This window comes from Epargyreus clarus, unplaced genomic scaffold (genome assembly GCF_041222505.1).
Source record: "Epargyreus clarus isolate Ecla_fem2 unplaced genomic scaffold, WU_Ecla_fem_2.2 ptg000017l, whole genome shotgun sequence".
Classification (NCBI taxonomy): domain Eukaryota; kingdom Metazoa; phylum Arthropoda; class Insecta; order Lepidoptera; family Hesperiidae; genus Epargyreus; species Epargyreus clarus.
Genome location: NW_027332225.1, coordinates 2,627,627 through 2,641,509, shown reverse-complemented (window position 1 = coordinate 2,641,509; position 13,883 = coordinate 2,627,627). Strand labels below are relative to the sequence as shown.

The 13,883-nt window shown below is 33.7% G+C and overlaps 2 protein-coding genes across 2 annotated transcripts; one reads left to right on the top strand and one right to left on the bottom strand.

The window, feature by feature from the left end:
- Positions 1–7,045: 7,045 nt before the first annotated feature.
- Positions 7,046–9,753, bottom strand: Rlb1 (lysine-rich basic protein Rlb1). Its single transcript, XM_073082062.1, has 3 exons — positions 9,465–9,753; positions 8,817–8,978; positions 7,046–8,377 (listed from the first exon to the last, which is right to left on the bottom strand). The coding sequence occupies exons 1-3, from the start codon at positions 9,501–9,503 to the stop codon at positions 7,076–7,078; spliced, it is 1,503 nt and encodes a 500-aa protein (XP_072938163.1). The 5' UTR covers positions 9,504–9,753; the 3' UTR covers positions 7,046–7,075.
- A 352-nt stretch (positions 9,754–10,105) lies between these two features.
- On the top strand, positions 10,106–12,697 carry RpL36 (ribosomal protein L36). The gene is made up of 4 exons (XM_073082121.1): positions 10,106–10,260; positions 10,408–10,531; positions 11,457–11,549; positions 12,532–12,697. Exons 2-4 carry the CDS (start codon positions 10,409–10,411, stop codon positions 12,673–12,675), a joined length of 360 nt encoding a protein of 119 aa, XP_072938222.1. The 5' UTR covers positions 10,106–10,260; position 10,408; the 3' UTR covers positions 12,676–12,697.
- The last annotated feature ends 1,186 nt before the right edge of the window (positions 12,698–13,883 follow it).

Genomic DNA, 13,883 nt, shown 5'->3' with positions numbered 1-13,883 from the left:
CCGCGTAAATTACACCATGACAGCCATTAAATGGCTGACAGAATCGTCAGCCGTTTAATCCATTTAATGGCTTCCTTTAATTACAAGGCAGTGAAATATCTATACTTATCTATGGCTAATATACGGTAAAATATCAAATAATTAGATTTTTTTACTCGAGGCCTACGAATCATTCACAATGGGGTTTCTACCACAAACAGCGTTACTAAGTGACACTATTGAACCAATAACCTAGGAAGTAATTCAATAAACATCTAGTTTCTCTAACAATGTCTCTTCCGCGTCATAAAAAAAAACAAATAACGCGTCGACTGACGCTTTCAAGGATATGGTTCGGAAGTCCCATGCAATAGCCATCATCGATAACGAAATACCTTGCGAAGTGACATAAGTACTATAAAGAATCTGCTTTTTAATAAAATATTTTTGACTTTGACTTTTAAGTATAGTATCTAGCACTTTTTATATAGTACCTATTGAAAATTCTCGTGTCACAATGTTAGTTACCGTACTCCTCCGAAACGGCTTTACCGATTTTCACCAAATTTTATATGCATATCGTAGGTCTGAGAATCGGCTACTATCTGTTTTTCTTACCCCTAAGTGATAAGGGTTGTTCACCCTTAACATTTTTTTTATTTATATGGCAACACAACTTATTTTCTTTTACATGGCAACACGTTTGCGGGGTCATCTAGTATATAGTATAGTATCTGCTCTGATTTATAAAGAACGAGCATAAGTGCTTCAGTCACGCAAGTCGCGTGAATTCGTGATTCTATAACTGATTCTACTGCGTATGTCTACACAGTAACTACTCATGGATATGTCTAACCGGATGGTTAAGTCGATTCTATTCTACATTAACAGGTAGATCAAAACCAACTTGACTCCAGCCGAGAGTAGGTTATTTTGCCTTAACCATAGATTAGTAAAGATTACTCACTCCTAACAAGAAAATGTACCCAGTTTTGAGAATTGAAATAGTTGCGTAAAAAAGTTTTGCCACGTCTCCGTGCTAAAATGTCCCTAAAATATTTGAAATAATTATTTATTTATTACGAACAGTATGCAGTATTAGAGATTTATTCGTATTTTTTTTCTAAAAATATTTATTTGTGTATTAATTTAAAAAAAGAACTTACTAAAATAAGCCGTTTGTGGCTTCATTCAATTTCAAAGCGGCGAAGTATCTTTACTAATCTATGGCCTTAACAGGCTTCTTAAGCCAAAACCTAGTAGCGGAATGTCAATATAAAAAACTACACATTTGCTTCAGACATCTAAATCTAAGAAGCCAGAAATTTTCCAAATACTAATTAATACATTATCCCGATTTAACCATATTTATCGTAACACTATTCTTCATCACTTATCAAGACTAGATAACGATAACAATAATATTATAAACATTATGGACTCCCCGCACTGCCGACAGCGTCCGCGCAGTCACGCGCCGGTAAATGGAATCACGTTCCGAACGCATAATTACGTTCAACGCTAAAATGGAGAATGTTTTTATTTTAATAATACATCACTCTAATCCCGCGCCAGAATTAAAATTCGAACGTGACCCGTTTCAGTTTTTCAAATAATAAATTTATTCTGTTGCGTTCGAAATTTTGAATACATTTTTTATGATTTTTTTTGTAAAATATTGCGACAATAAAATATTAGTTATGACATCTACATATTGCGTTATTTTTTGAAAATATTGTATACCAAACATTATGAGTTACGTAAGTTACGTTAATATTTTTTCTCAACAAGTCATTGGCGCATAACTACACTGTGAAACAGTTGTGTAGTTACGGAAACTACAGAAATTGTTAATCGAAGACAGAAATCTTATCTAAGGTTGTTAAGAGGCGTCTCTACTGTAAGAACACGTAGAGAATTTTTATAGCTGTGACTCTACTTTCACACAGCCTCTAAATAAGACCAAAACACACCAACACACCAACTTACACAGTCGAAACAAGCAGAAATATGCAGATTCAAAAACAAAAAAAAAGAAAATGACAGAGGAAACGTTAGCACTTATAAAAAAAAACTGAATAAAAGATAAAACTTATTGTACCTATTTATTTCTTTAGATATATTTAACAGTTACATTAAAACAAACGGAAAGAAATAAATATGTAAATACCACTTAAAGTTCTGCTAAAATTTATATCCTAATAAATGAACAAAAAACGACCAGTAATAAGTCTCGGGGTAGTTCTGCGATCTCATTTGCATTCAATGTTGTCCCGCCATTCCTGTTTAAATTCCCGGAAAAACGCCACCGGCGTAATGAACACTATCCTGGGAAATTTATTTTTGGTTCAATAGGAAATTTGGATAACGCTCACAGCTTACTGATATAGAAGTTTTCGTAAATTGTTTTTCAATGTGGTAAAGATGTATTGGTGTGGTAAGGGCATAGATTACTAAAGATACTTCGCCGTCTTGAAATTGAATGAAGCCACAAGCACAAAGCCACAAGAATTCTTGACAAATAAAAACATTTTTAGAGAAAATTTACGAATAAATAACTAATACTGCGTAATTTACGTAATAAATAATTAATTATTTCAAATATTTTAGGGACATTTTAGCACGGAGACGTGGCAAAACTTTTTTACGCAACTATTTCAATTCTCAAAACTGGGTACATTTTCTTGTTAGGAGTGAGTAATCTTTACTAATCTATGGGTAAGGGTGACATACTTATCCAAGGTGTTCCAACTTAGTCTCAGTAATGCATCTGTGATGAAAATCCATAATGATGCCTAATAAGTACATTATGAAAAAAAATGCAATAACTATCCAAGTCTAGGGAATTCCCTTCAGCTGTATACAGCTGTGTATACATTTTAAATCATGAAAATAGCAATCTGTTATACGAAATAATTCACGCACGACAATATAATCTGACGTGGTAATGGCGTCCTCAATTGCTGAATTGAGGTTCATCAGACTGGAGCACCATTTACTGCCGTGACGACAATACACAATTATTGTTATTACTATTACTAAGCAATTACATTCTGTATAGCTATACTAGTGATATGCCTGTGCCATTGTCGGTTTGTCGCTATAAATAAAGAATTTAGACTGTATGAATGCAGAAGACTCTTAAAGATTTTGAATCAATTAGCAAGTTAGGTACTGGCACATGTCTCCCCTGACTTCTCTAGCTCTCAGGTAATAGGGCCTAAGCAATAACTAATTAACTAATTATGTACAAGGTCTGTACAAAGGGTATGTACAAAGTCTGTCTACCTTACCACACCCTTCAAACCGGAACACAGCAGCTCCTAACACTACTGTTATTAGGTAGAAATAGGTGTGGCGGTGGTGCCGCCGGAGTCGAACCACAAAGGGTTCTACCACCTTCAGAAGAAGTTTTTTATTTTAGGCAATTTATTTATTTTGTAAATATCTTCAATACATAAAATCTCTATTTAAAATATTAGACCACAGATATATATTTAGGTAATTTGCGCGCGAACTTAACGCCGCCATAATCGTGTCATCTGTCACCGAGCTGTCAACAATCAACAATCCAATATGGCCGTCATAAATCGCTTTAAGTCAGTGCAGTATGCTGTATGTGTATTATAATTAAGCATTCCTCTGTTGAATCAGCGGCGAATTATTAGCGGGTCACCGCATCATCTGTTCGCGATGATTACAAATTACAGAGGTTTTGTCGTAATGTCACGTTATGAGTTTTGATTGTACGCAATATTGTAGGTATGGATATTGGGTAGGTAGTTTTATAATGTGTCCTCATAAATAAGTATGTGTCGTCAAGCTTTTATTAAGCTAAGCTGTATCTATTCTGTGATCGGTTTAGTAAATCAATATTGTGTACAAGATTATGTACCCGAATGTGATTATATGTTTCAAAACTAAACAAAATACCCATCTATTTTTGATCATTCAACATAAAAAATAATTATATTAAGAATATCCAGGATGTACATCGTACGGTTTCAGCATTATTTTCCACATTATCTTGGTAAGAGATTAGAAGTATTCACGTAACGTGTTATAGAGGGTGAAGTTGGGTAACGAATCAAATAAGCTGCTTAATAATCTACAACTCTACCATAGTTACTTATACATACGAAGAGACTACCCGCAGTCCGCATCATACCACTATTTATTAATCTGTGATCATACCTAAGTACGTTAAATAGGAATCTCGATAACGTTCTACCCACAACATCATAATGAACACATGAATGAAAGCCTTGTAGAAAACGAATGGAGACATAAACACAACTTCCTTTCGGTATAAAGTGTCGCACGGCGCAGTGCCGTGGTCGCAAGTTAAGATTTCAGCGGCGATTTGTCGGCGACCGATGTAAGTACCGCTGCAGGTGCTACGGCCATATTTGTGAAATGTCAGTTCGTTTTTAGGGTTGACTCACCACGCAAAAGTAATTTCTTAGTGCGAAGAGTCGCACCGCAAGATTTTGATCAATATCATCTAAAGTTTTATTAGACTCTAGTTTAGGGTACTTCAAAATACCGCATCAGCTATAATTCATTTTTAAACATTATCAGCCCTATGAGAACAATAGTCGTAATGTGACTGAATGGGACACGATAAATCGCTAAATACTTAATGCAATGCTTCATTGCTTCTACATCGATAATGACACCACGCCATCAAGTCGAAATATTCAATGGTCAACACAGTAACACGGAAAGTAAGTCAACGACGTCACGGTAGATGTTTTATTTAAATAGCATTGTAATGTTAATTTTTGTTTCAATGGTGTGTTCCGTATGAGATAGTTTTTTGGTTCACTTAGACTATTCTAACTCTAAATTAATTTTATGGACGCATAGAGATCAACATTGATTTCATGTTTATAAGACTTTGCCGTTAACTATTGAGTAGGTATACATAATAATATCCACAAACCAATGAGATATATGTTGCGTTTTTAAGTATTTTTTCACGATTACCGATTTTTAAATCAAAGTATGCGGTAACCCTACGCAGGTGGCATTTGCAATTCGCTCGCAATAAATTGCGTTACAGCGGTACTGGAATGCTTCATTACACCGCTGCAGCGATAGGGATACGTAAATATGTGTGCATGTGTAACTTATGCATATTCACCATTACATAGATAAGTGGAATAAGTGGTAAAATGTGGAATGAATGTGAAATTCCTCCTGAGGTATTCCCTCAGGACTATGACATGGGGCTCTTCAAGAGGGGTGTAAAAAGAACTCTCCTTCAAAGCCGGCGATGCATTGACGACTCCTCTGGTGTTGCAAATGTCCATAGGCGACGGTGACTGCCTTCCATCAGGTAGCCCGTCTGCCTTATCGTTAGGTTAAATATTAAAAAAAATAAGTACTTCGGCCGGTAAGTATTTATTCCGCATTAAAAACTTCTTAAACTCGCATTAGAAACTCTTGATTTCGTAAAGATTAACTAACAAATTTACATTAAAACACGTTGATCATAAACAAAACTATACTTTAAGCTGAGAATTTGAGTTTGACCCATTCGTTAGCTCCGCGCTATAACTAAGAGTTGTAGAATATACTCGTAGATACACTAAAAAAGCTACCGAAATATGCAGAATCAATTCAGAAAAGAATTTCAATTTCATCTTTGATATTATTAATCCGTAACAATATTGATTTGTATTAGATTACTTGACCAAAAGAGATGTGCCGAGTCAGGGCGACTCGAGACAGTACTCGAGTATTTACGAGTATATAAACTCGCCTACTCGAGTACCAATAATTGATACTCGAATACTGACGGTACTCGTACCCTGACTCCAGTCTTAGGTACCTTATATAGGCAAACGAGTGAATACAGCAGGAATTGTGCAAATTAAAACTTGTTGAATTTTGTTTAGTGAGTGACTTTTTTTTAATACCAAAATCGACCGACTCGGCACATTATAAGTCAGTGTCGCCATTTACTTGCAACTCCATATAAATTTTTGGGTACAAAACAAATACAGGTCTGTGTTTAACAGCGCTATCTATTGGCGGAGTGCTGAACTAATAGTCTCACACCATGGCAATCTAGTTCGATTCACTATCGTAGTTGATTTAAATGTATTGGTTGACCTGTAGTCGCATTACCGCAAAACCTTTTTCTGCCTTATTACAACAACGCAATTGCCAAATATACGGCACAAATTTAGATTTGGAGGTGCAAAAGAGAGATGTAATGCGAAATCAGGAAGCAGTCTACCTAATTCCACAGTGATAGCATTCGTGCCGGACATCAGGCAGGGCTGATCTTATTTTATGGTTGATTACGAATGTCCATAGATTTTTTATTTTATTTTATTGTATTTTGGACACAGACAGTCATGTATTACATTACGACATCTTAAGCTAACTTAATAAATGTAATCTAGACTTTGAATGCCAACAATGTGTGTATTAAAATACATTAGACAAGTTTATAAGTTATTGAATTGTATCTCAAGGAACATTGTAGTGTATTTTAGTAGTTACATATTACAAGGTATTATACATTTTTTCAAATAAGGATTGATTAACTTTTACTTTAAATTTAGAGATAGATTTACATAAAGGATCAATATCACCAATATGTTCATTATAGGCAGCCAAGCAACGATTGAAAAGAGTTAGAGGTAACTCGGTGAGTACTCGATATAGCAACAGCAAATAAAATATTAGGTCGGCGAATACTTTTTGACGGTATTTTTAAAGAAAAGTTTCCAAAAATTTGATTGTAGTGTCCTCATAACATCAGAACTTTTGTTGAACAAATTTTATGAAATGATTGATTTAAAAAGAGAATTATGATCTGATTAATACATATGTACAAGGCATACATCAGCCTTTCCAATTTAGCTTTTAAAACACGAAGACACACAATTCCTAGGACATTACTTTGTTACTAAGAAAAGATCTCTGTAAGTTTTTTTTTTAAGACTAATGAATAATTCTCAATTTTCAAATTATAAAACTACTTATTACAGATATTTTCACATTTTTCAAAAAAGTGAATACTATAAGACAGTAAATAAAAATAAAGACATTATAAATTCAACAGTTTATTATTAAAAAATCAACCTTCATCGAATACAATCTTTTTACCTTGGAACGGTAAAATGCCTGACTGACGCTTCTTAGCTTCCCATGAAGGATGTAATTTCTCTGGTTTTGTCTCATCAATATTACGTTTGCTAACATTTGACTTATTAAAATTGCCTATATTTTTACTATCATCTGAATTGTTAAACCTTCTCTGATTATTATCAAAACCATTTGTTCTATTATCTCTTTTTGCATTGAAATTATTTTTATTATCATCAAACTTAGTAAATTTATCTGTTTTTGAATTAAAATTGTTTCTATTATCATCAAATTTATTAAATCTTGGATTATTTCTGTCAGGTCTAAAGTCATCTCTTCTTGGTTTCGCTTTGGGAACATGTCCAAACATGACTGCCCTTCTGTATTTCCTATTACCTTCTTTATGTACCTCCTTAACTTCATCAGGCTGTCTTGGTTCAGCCACCGACATATAGTTTTCCCCTGTAGCAGTTATAAAGAATGGGTCTACAACTTTAGTTTCCTGTGTTGGTAGTTCGGATGTGTCTTTATGGAACGTCTTCATTAATATCTTAGTATTTAAATTCCTATTTTTATGACTGTCCTTATGTTTCTTTTCCACATTTTTCTTAATAGTAGTATCTTTCTTTTCAACTTTATTAATTGAATTATTGTTTACAATCTTATCATTATTTGTTATACTTGGAGTAGACTTAACAAATTGCCCTAAACTGCTATTTCTATCATCATCATCTTCACTAGGTTCGTCATCAGATTGCTCATCATCGTCTGATTCACTATTTTCGTTAGAATCAGCTATTTTTTCTTTCCTTCTATCAATTAAATGTGTATTATTCGATTTCAAATCATCATCACTTTCATTAATTGCATCACTCTCATCGCCAGACTGTTCCTTATCAATATTATCATCATCGGATTCATCACTTTTATCATCAATTTCATCATCATCATCAGATGCATTATTCTTATCTTCACTTTCATCCATGTTAATATCCTCAACATCCCAATCGCCTTCAACTTGTACTGGTTCATTCCCTTTACCTTTTTTCTTATCTTTTTGTTTTTCTCTCGCTTCTTTCTTGAGTTTTCTTCTTTCTTGTCGCGACATTAGTAAATCTTCTATAGATATATTAGAGAATCTCTCCCTAATGAATTTATATTTATCTTGTAGTGCCTTGTGAAGAAGTAATCTTGCACATGCCTTGTCAATATCTACTGTTGGTCTATTTAAGTATTCATTTAGCTGTCCTTTATGTGTGACTATGAATTTGGCGACATCTCTTGGCTTTATTTTCTGAAATAGTTATATACAATGAGATTAGAAATAGTACTAAACAAACAGAGTTACATTTCTGATTATTTCTAAATACTAGGCAATCATCATTGATCATAATAATCAATGAATCATATATTATTGTGAATGTTACAAGTATTATAGGATACAGCGGCAGTAGTTGTAGAATTTTAATTGAAAGGAAAATAATTAAAATCTAATAATAAATGTTGTTTGAAATGGCAAAATCACCATGGTACTCTATCATGTATCAGAAACACGATTAAAGCTACAATTAAGTGTTATTTTTACCAAACTGGGTGTATGTAATTTTGTTTAGGAGTATCCATGGCATATATAACACAAGTAATTTATAAAACCGGGTTGTGAGCATAGAAAATAACGTTCATTTTAATTTTCTACCAATTATTATTAATCATAAAGTAGATGAAGGAGATACCTTAATAATTAAAACTTCCTTAACAGCGGATTCAGCCTTTTTATTGAATTTCCCTTTTAATGTTTCTGGAACCTTCTTCTCGGTCAAGGTCTTTGCCTTTCTTGTAAGCTTGTGTATAATTTGTATTTTGGCTTGATTTAGTTTCTTTTTGAGTAATATGACCTGTAACATACAAACATTTTATAAATAAATAAGTAATTAAAATTGCAATGATGGCCAAACTGCTAGAGCAGGTGTAGTCATAACATTTGCTATGACAATGCGATTCATTTCTATATTCAGAGCAGACAAGCGGTTTTACATCAACTATAACACATTATTAAAATTTATATTTATTAATGATCTACATTTAATTTTTTTAATAATATACAAGTGGCAAACGAGCATGCAGTCCATCTGATAATAGGCTGTAATCAACCCTAGATAAGATTAAATTCCAGCCTGAGATCGACCACAAATGCCCCTGAGGACGCCTGAGAATTAAGCTGGACAGTAGCCGCTTACCATCAGATGGACGGCATGCTCGTCTGCTACTGGTATAGAAAAACACCACTGCCACATATCACCAGTCACCACCATACAACTCTAGGAATTCATGGTAAAATGTATGGTCAATAGTGTACCTTAAATGAATTAAATAAGACTTACCTCATTATTAAATGCTTGTTTCACCGCTCCAACTTCCATTTTGGTTTATAAGTTATTAATTCAAACAAAAATACGAAAATTATAGGTTATGTTCCATGCACTGTTCTTTCATAACAGTAATTTATAGAAGATGTAAATTGTATATTTACAATTTACTAGATATTTTTAGTAAGAAGGTAATTTTAAAAACTTAATTTTGTTTTTAAATTAAAACACTTATGAAAGTTACAGGGAATCCATAGAAAATTACAAAAACATCAGTCACTGAGAGATAAATTGACAATAAATATTGAATTGAATGATCGTAACGTCAACAGGTCAATATATCAATACTGTCAATATCAATAATTTAACAGAGTACACACACTTACATTAATATGGTCTATAGTCTTTGATCACAGATTACTAATAATTATAATTATGACCACCTCGTACTGCTTTTTACGATATTATTATTTTTTTAATACTTTATAACGACATTCGATTAATTTATTTTATCTCCAAGTAATACTCATACTTTATCAACCCCTTAGTAGAATTTTAAAACTTTAGTAAAGAAATAACTCAAAAAACATTACAGTAAACAAATAGCGATTCAAACATAATTATGCTGTTACAAATCATCACCTAAAGTATTATTTTATATTACTCCTAGAATAAAAAAACGAACTTTGTGATATTTGTTAAGATATGTGGCTAACGAAGTATAAAAAGTTAACGTTATCTGTAGCTTGACATTTGTCAAATTTCAAAAAACATTGAAAACTTCTTTTTGGTAGAACTGTCAATTGGGAAAGTACGTGATAGATTTTTATACTTGCATTTATCAAATTAATCCATGAAAGCTGTGCAAAATAACTTTACAAATAGAGTTATTGCTGTTAAAGTGAATACTTGAACTATTTATTTTACGTGCATCAGTTCACCTATTTGTTATTTTCAGCATGGCTCCCCGATTTGAAATCGCAGTTGGTCTGCGGAAAGGCCACAAAACTACTAAGATTTCCGCCGGCAAAAAGGGAATTACAGACAAAGCCATCAAAATCAGGCCCGCTAGGCTAAAGGGTGTAAGTATTCTTTAAGTTGTTTACTGGTTCAAAAAAGGTTATGTTTGTGTTACTTTTCAAAGATTATTGGAATTCTTTAAAAGCTTATTAATTAAAGTCAATTAAATAACTTCTAGTGATTGTTAGGAATGAATGCAAATTAAGCTGAATCGCTACCAGCACTAGTCTACATTTTAAATGTAAGAAGCCCTAAAAATTGGTTAATGTTAGTATATTTATCCTGCACTATTTGAGTACAAGTGACTCCACTGAACTGTAAATTATATGTTTAGTCAACGTATATAAGACTGCTGTGCCCACTGTCAACACTCCTAGATTCATGGTTGACATAATATTTTAGTTAAACTACTACTAATTGGTAATAACTTTTGTATAACACTTCGTCCCTCTGCCCGGTCTAGTGCTGTATACAGTAGAACAGATGCTAAGCTAAATAAAATGTTTAATAACATGCAAGGTTGCCCTAATATGTTGTACAAAGACCCTTTTGTAAGAACAGTGAACCCAAATTAAATGATTATTATATTGTTATATTGTCACAATATTTAGAAATGATTCTAAATCCATAATAATATTTTTTTAATTCATCAAATTACATCAATACTGTAAGACAACCCTTATTAAGCCATAAAGTAGATTTTACAGGAGAGTGATTTTAAGGTGAAATATATACAAAAATTAGAATAAACTCCATAATTGTTAGATTTAAATGACCTTAACAGACATATATTTACAGAATAAGGATTGCCTTTCAACCATTGATTGATGTAAACACATGGTATAATTTCAAAATCTCTGATCTGATCTGAAATTTTATTTCTTATAGTGACAAGAATGTGATTCTATGCTATATTCCTGTTTATTGTTCCTGAGATCTCTGTTTTATGTTATCTTTTTACTCAATTTTTATTATTTGTTATTTCAGCTTCAAACCAAGCACTCAAAGTTTGTGCGTGATCTGGTCCGTGAGGTGGTCGGCCATGCACAGTATGAGAAGAGGGCTATGGAGTTGCTGAAGGTAAACTAATTAAATATAATAAGATGTATCAATGACAGCTGACAAAATAACTGCTTCTTCTTTTTGTATTGATGGTTCATGTACATCTTTTAAAAAATTGATCAATGGCAACATTGTGTAAAACTATAGTAGCAATACATAAAACTACAAGAACACCCTGATCCGACTTGCAAATACAAATTTAATGTGACTTATAAAGCAATCAATACTTTTACTTGTTGTAACTTAACAAAGACAACTATACAGTCTCAAAGTATGAAGTTCTTGAGTGTTTGGGTGATTAAATCTAATCTGACCCATTCACTGTAATTATTTAAACTAACAGTTGTCCTAATGTCTTAATTTCTCTTAAAAACAACCCTTGTAACCTAGGGATGGTGATTCTTTCCAATAAAGATTGATTCTTGAATTGATTAGAATCGAAATGTAATAGATGGATTCACCAAAAAATCGACGCCCCAGGGATTGGTTTTCCAAAAATCAACCTTCGATCATTCCAGCTAAAAAAGTTGAAAATAGCTAAAAAGAAAGGTCATCAGGACCAAACAAGCACTGAAATACATATCCATCAGCAAGAAGTGTTTATAAAAATCTATAACACATTCAACCAACTACAAAAAGATCGATTTTCTATGATGAAAGATCGATTTCAGTGAATCGATCCATTACTGGAGATCAGTTACAATAATCGTATTCTCGCAGATCTCCATTCCTATTGTGAATCATGTTTAGTTGCAACAGATTCAAAACCAAAATATTATGGGATTTTAGTTTCTCTTGCTTGTAACATGTATTGTTAATCCATACGAAGCATTACGCCTAAAAATGACTGTACCTATTTGGACAAGTAATTTATACAACAATATGGAAGAATAAATGAAGTATTGTGTCTTACTATTGAAGCAAAAAAATTCAGAGTCAGTAGAAAGTATCCTAATGGCAAAATATCAGCTTTTTATCAAGTTTTATCTCTAATTTCCAGGTGTCAAAGGACAAGCGCGCCTTGAAGTTCCTGAAGCGCCGCCTGGGCACACACATCCGCGCTAAGAGGAAGCGTGAAGAGATGAGCAATGTGCTGACACAGATGAGGAAGGCCGCTGCCCAGGCTCACCACGCTCACCATTAATACAATAAACTGTTAAGATCTAGATGATTGTTTTATTCGTAATTTAGTGTTGTTTGCCAAGAAGTTCTTGTTGAGATCTAGATATTAGTTTTATTCACAATTTCATGGTGAAAGTCAAGCAGTAAATATAATGTGCTTTAAAAAATCAAAGAATAATAATATGAACATCGACAGTAGGTAGGGTTGAAACGCGATACCCTATGTGGGAAAAAAAATGTAAATAATAGCGAAAGACTACAGGTATTTTGTATCGAAAATGAAAGTTTTCTTGGGTATGTTTTCATATCTCTTTATACTTTAAAGATTGTACTATTCTTAAAACTCCTAAAAAAAATAATAACGAATCAGCTTTACAGGTTGATTTGCATGGAAGTCGCTAATATTGCTACTACTTTACTAGACCTTGTAGAAGCAATGAATGTTTACAATAGATCTTAGTGGACATCGCCGAAGTTAGCCTGAACACTACTTATTTTGGCATTCGCTGTATTGATAATGGCGGTTATTTTACATATAATGTGCAAACAAGAATAGATGGTTTACTGGCAGAGCAGTGTTTATTTAAGGTCATAAAATAAACAATGATTTAAACTTTTTAAAAACATCGGTAACCGAAGTACCTACCTTCTTTTTTTTTTCTCGAGGGGGAAACCTTCAAAAGGTACCCGACGACGTGGGAGCGACGCCGGGTTATGTGGGATTCTTACCGCACTAAAACCCCCCCCCGGTGGCCGTCCTTTATAACGCTTGTTGGAGAACTCCGGGATCTCCAACGGAACACAACCGGAGCCCTCCAAGCGCGATGCCCAACGGGCTCTACCCTGGGGGAGCAGTTTTCGCTCCTCCCACACCATGTAGTGTTTAATACGGTATGCGACCACACATACCGCCGTCCTTCCCAAGATCGCTTGCTGGATGGTTCGAGCTCCCACTCTTGCCGCCCGCAACCCCGGAACCCCTCTTTTAGTCGCCTCCTACGACAGGCAGGGGATACCGTAGCCCTATTCTAGTCCCGGAACTACAGGGACAAACCGAAGTACCTACCTAGAATTCTATAATCTCAGTGTGAAACATGTTGAAGGTTTTAGGCTATCAGAGGTTTGAAAAAACTAGAATAAGATTTCTCTCACGTAATATCATTCAAGGTGAAGCCGGTATATTTCGTAAGAATTGTTTCGTATTTTTACGTTAACATGGTTGCAAATGGT

Excerpts from the sequence above, each read along its gene's own strand:
- RpL36 (XM_073082121.1), top strand. The coding sequence starts at position 10,409 with ATGGCTCCCCGATTTGAAATCGCAGTTGGTCTGCGGAAAGGCCACAAA. Across the intron at positions 10,532-11,456 it reads GGCCCGCTAGGCTAAAGGGT|CTTCAAACCAAGCACTCAAA; the intron begins GTAAGTATTCTT and ends TTGTTATTTCAG. Across the intron at positions 11,550-12,531 it reads GGGCTATGGAGTTGCTGAAG|GTGTCAAAGGACAAGCGCGC; the intron begins GTAAACTAATTA and ends TCTAATTTCCAG.
- Rlb1 (XM_073082062.1), bottom strand. The coding sequence starts at position 9,503 with ATGGAAGTTGGAGCGGTGAAACAAGCATTTAATAATGAG. Across the intron at positions 8,979-9,464 it reads AACAAGCATTTAATAATGAG|GTCATATTACTCAAAAAGAA; the intron begins GTAAGTCTTATT and ends TGTATGTTACAG. Across the intron at positions 8,378-8,816 it reads AGGAAGTTTTAATTATTAAG|AAAATAAAGCCAAGAGATGT; the intron begins GTATCTCCTTCA and ends TAACTATTTCAG.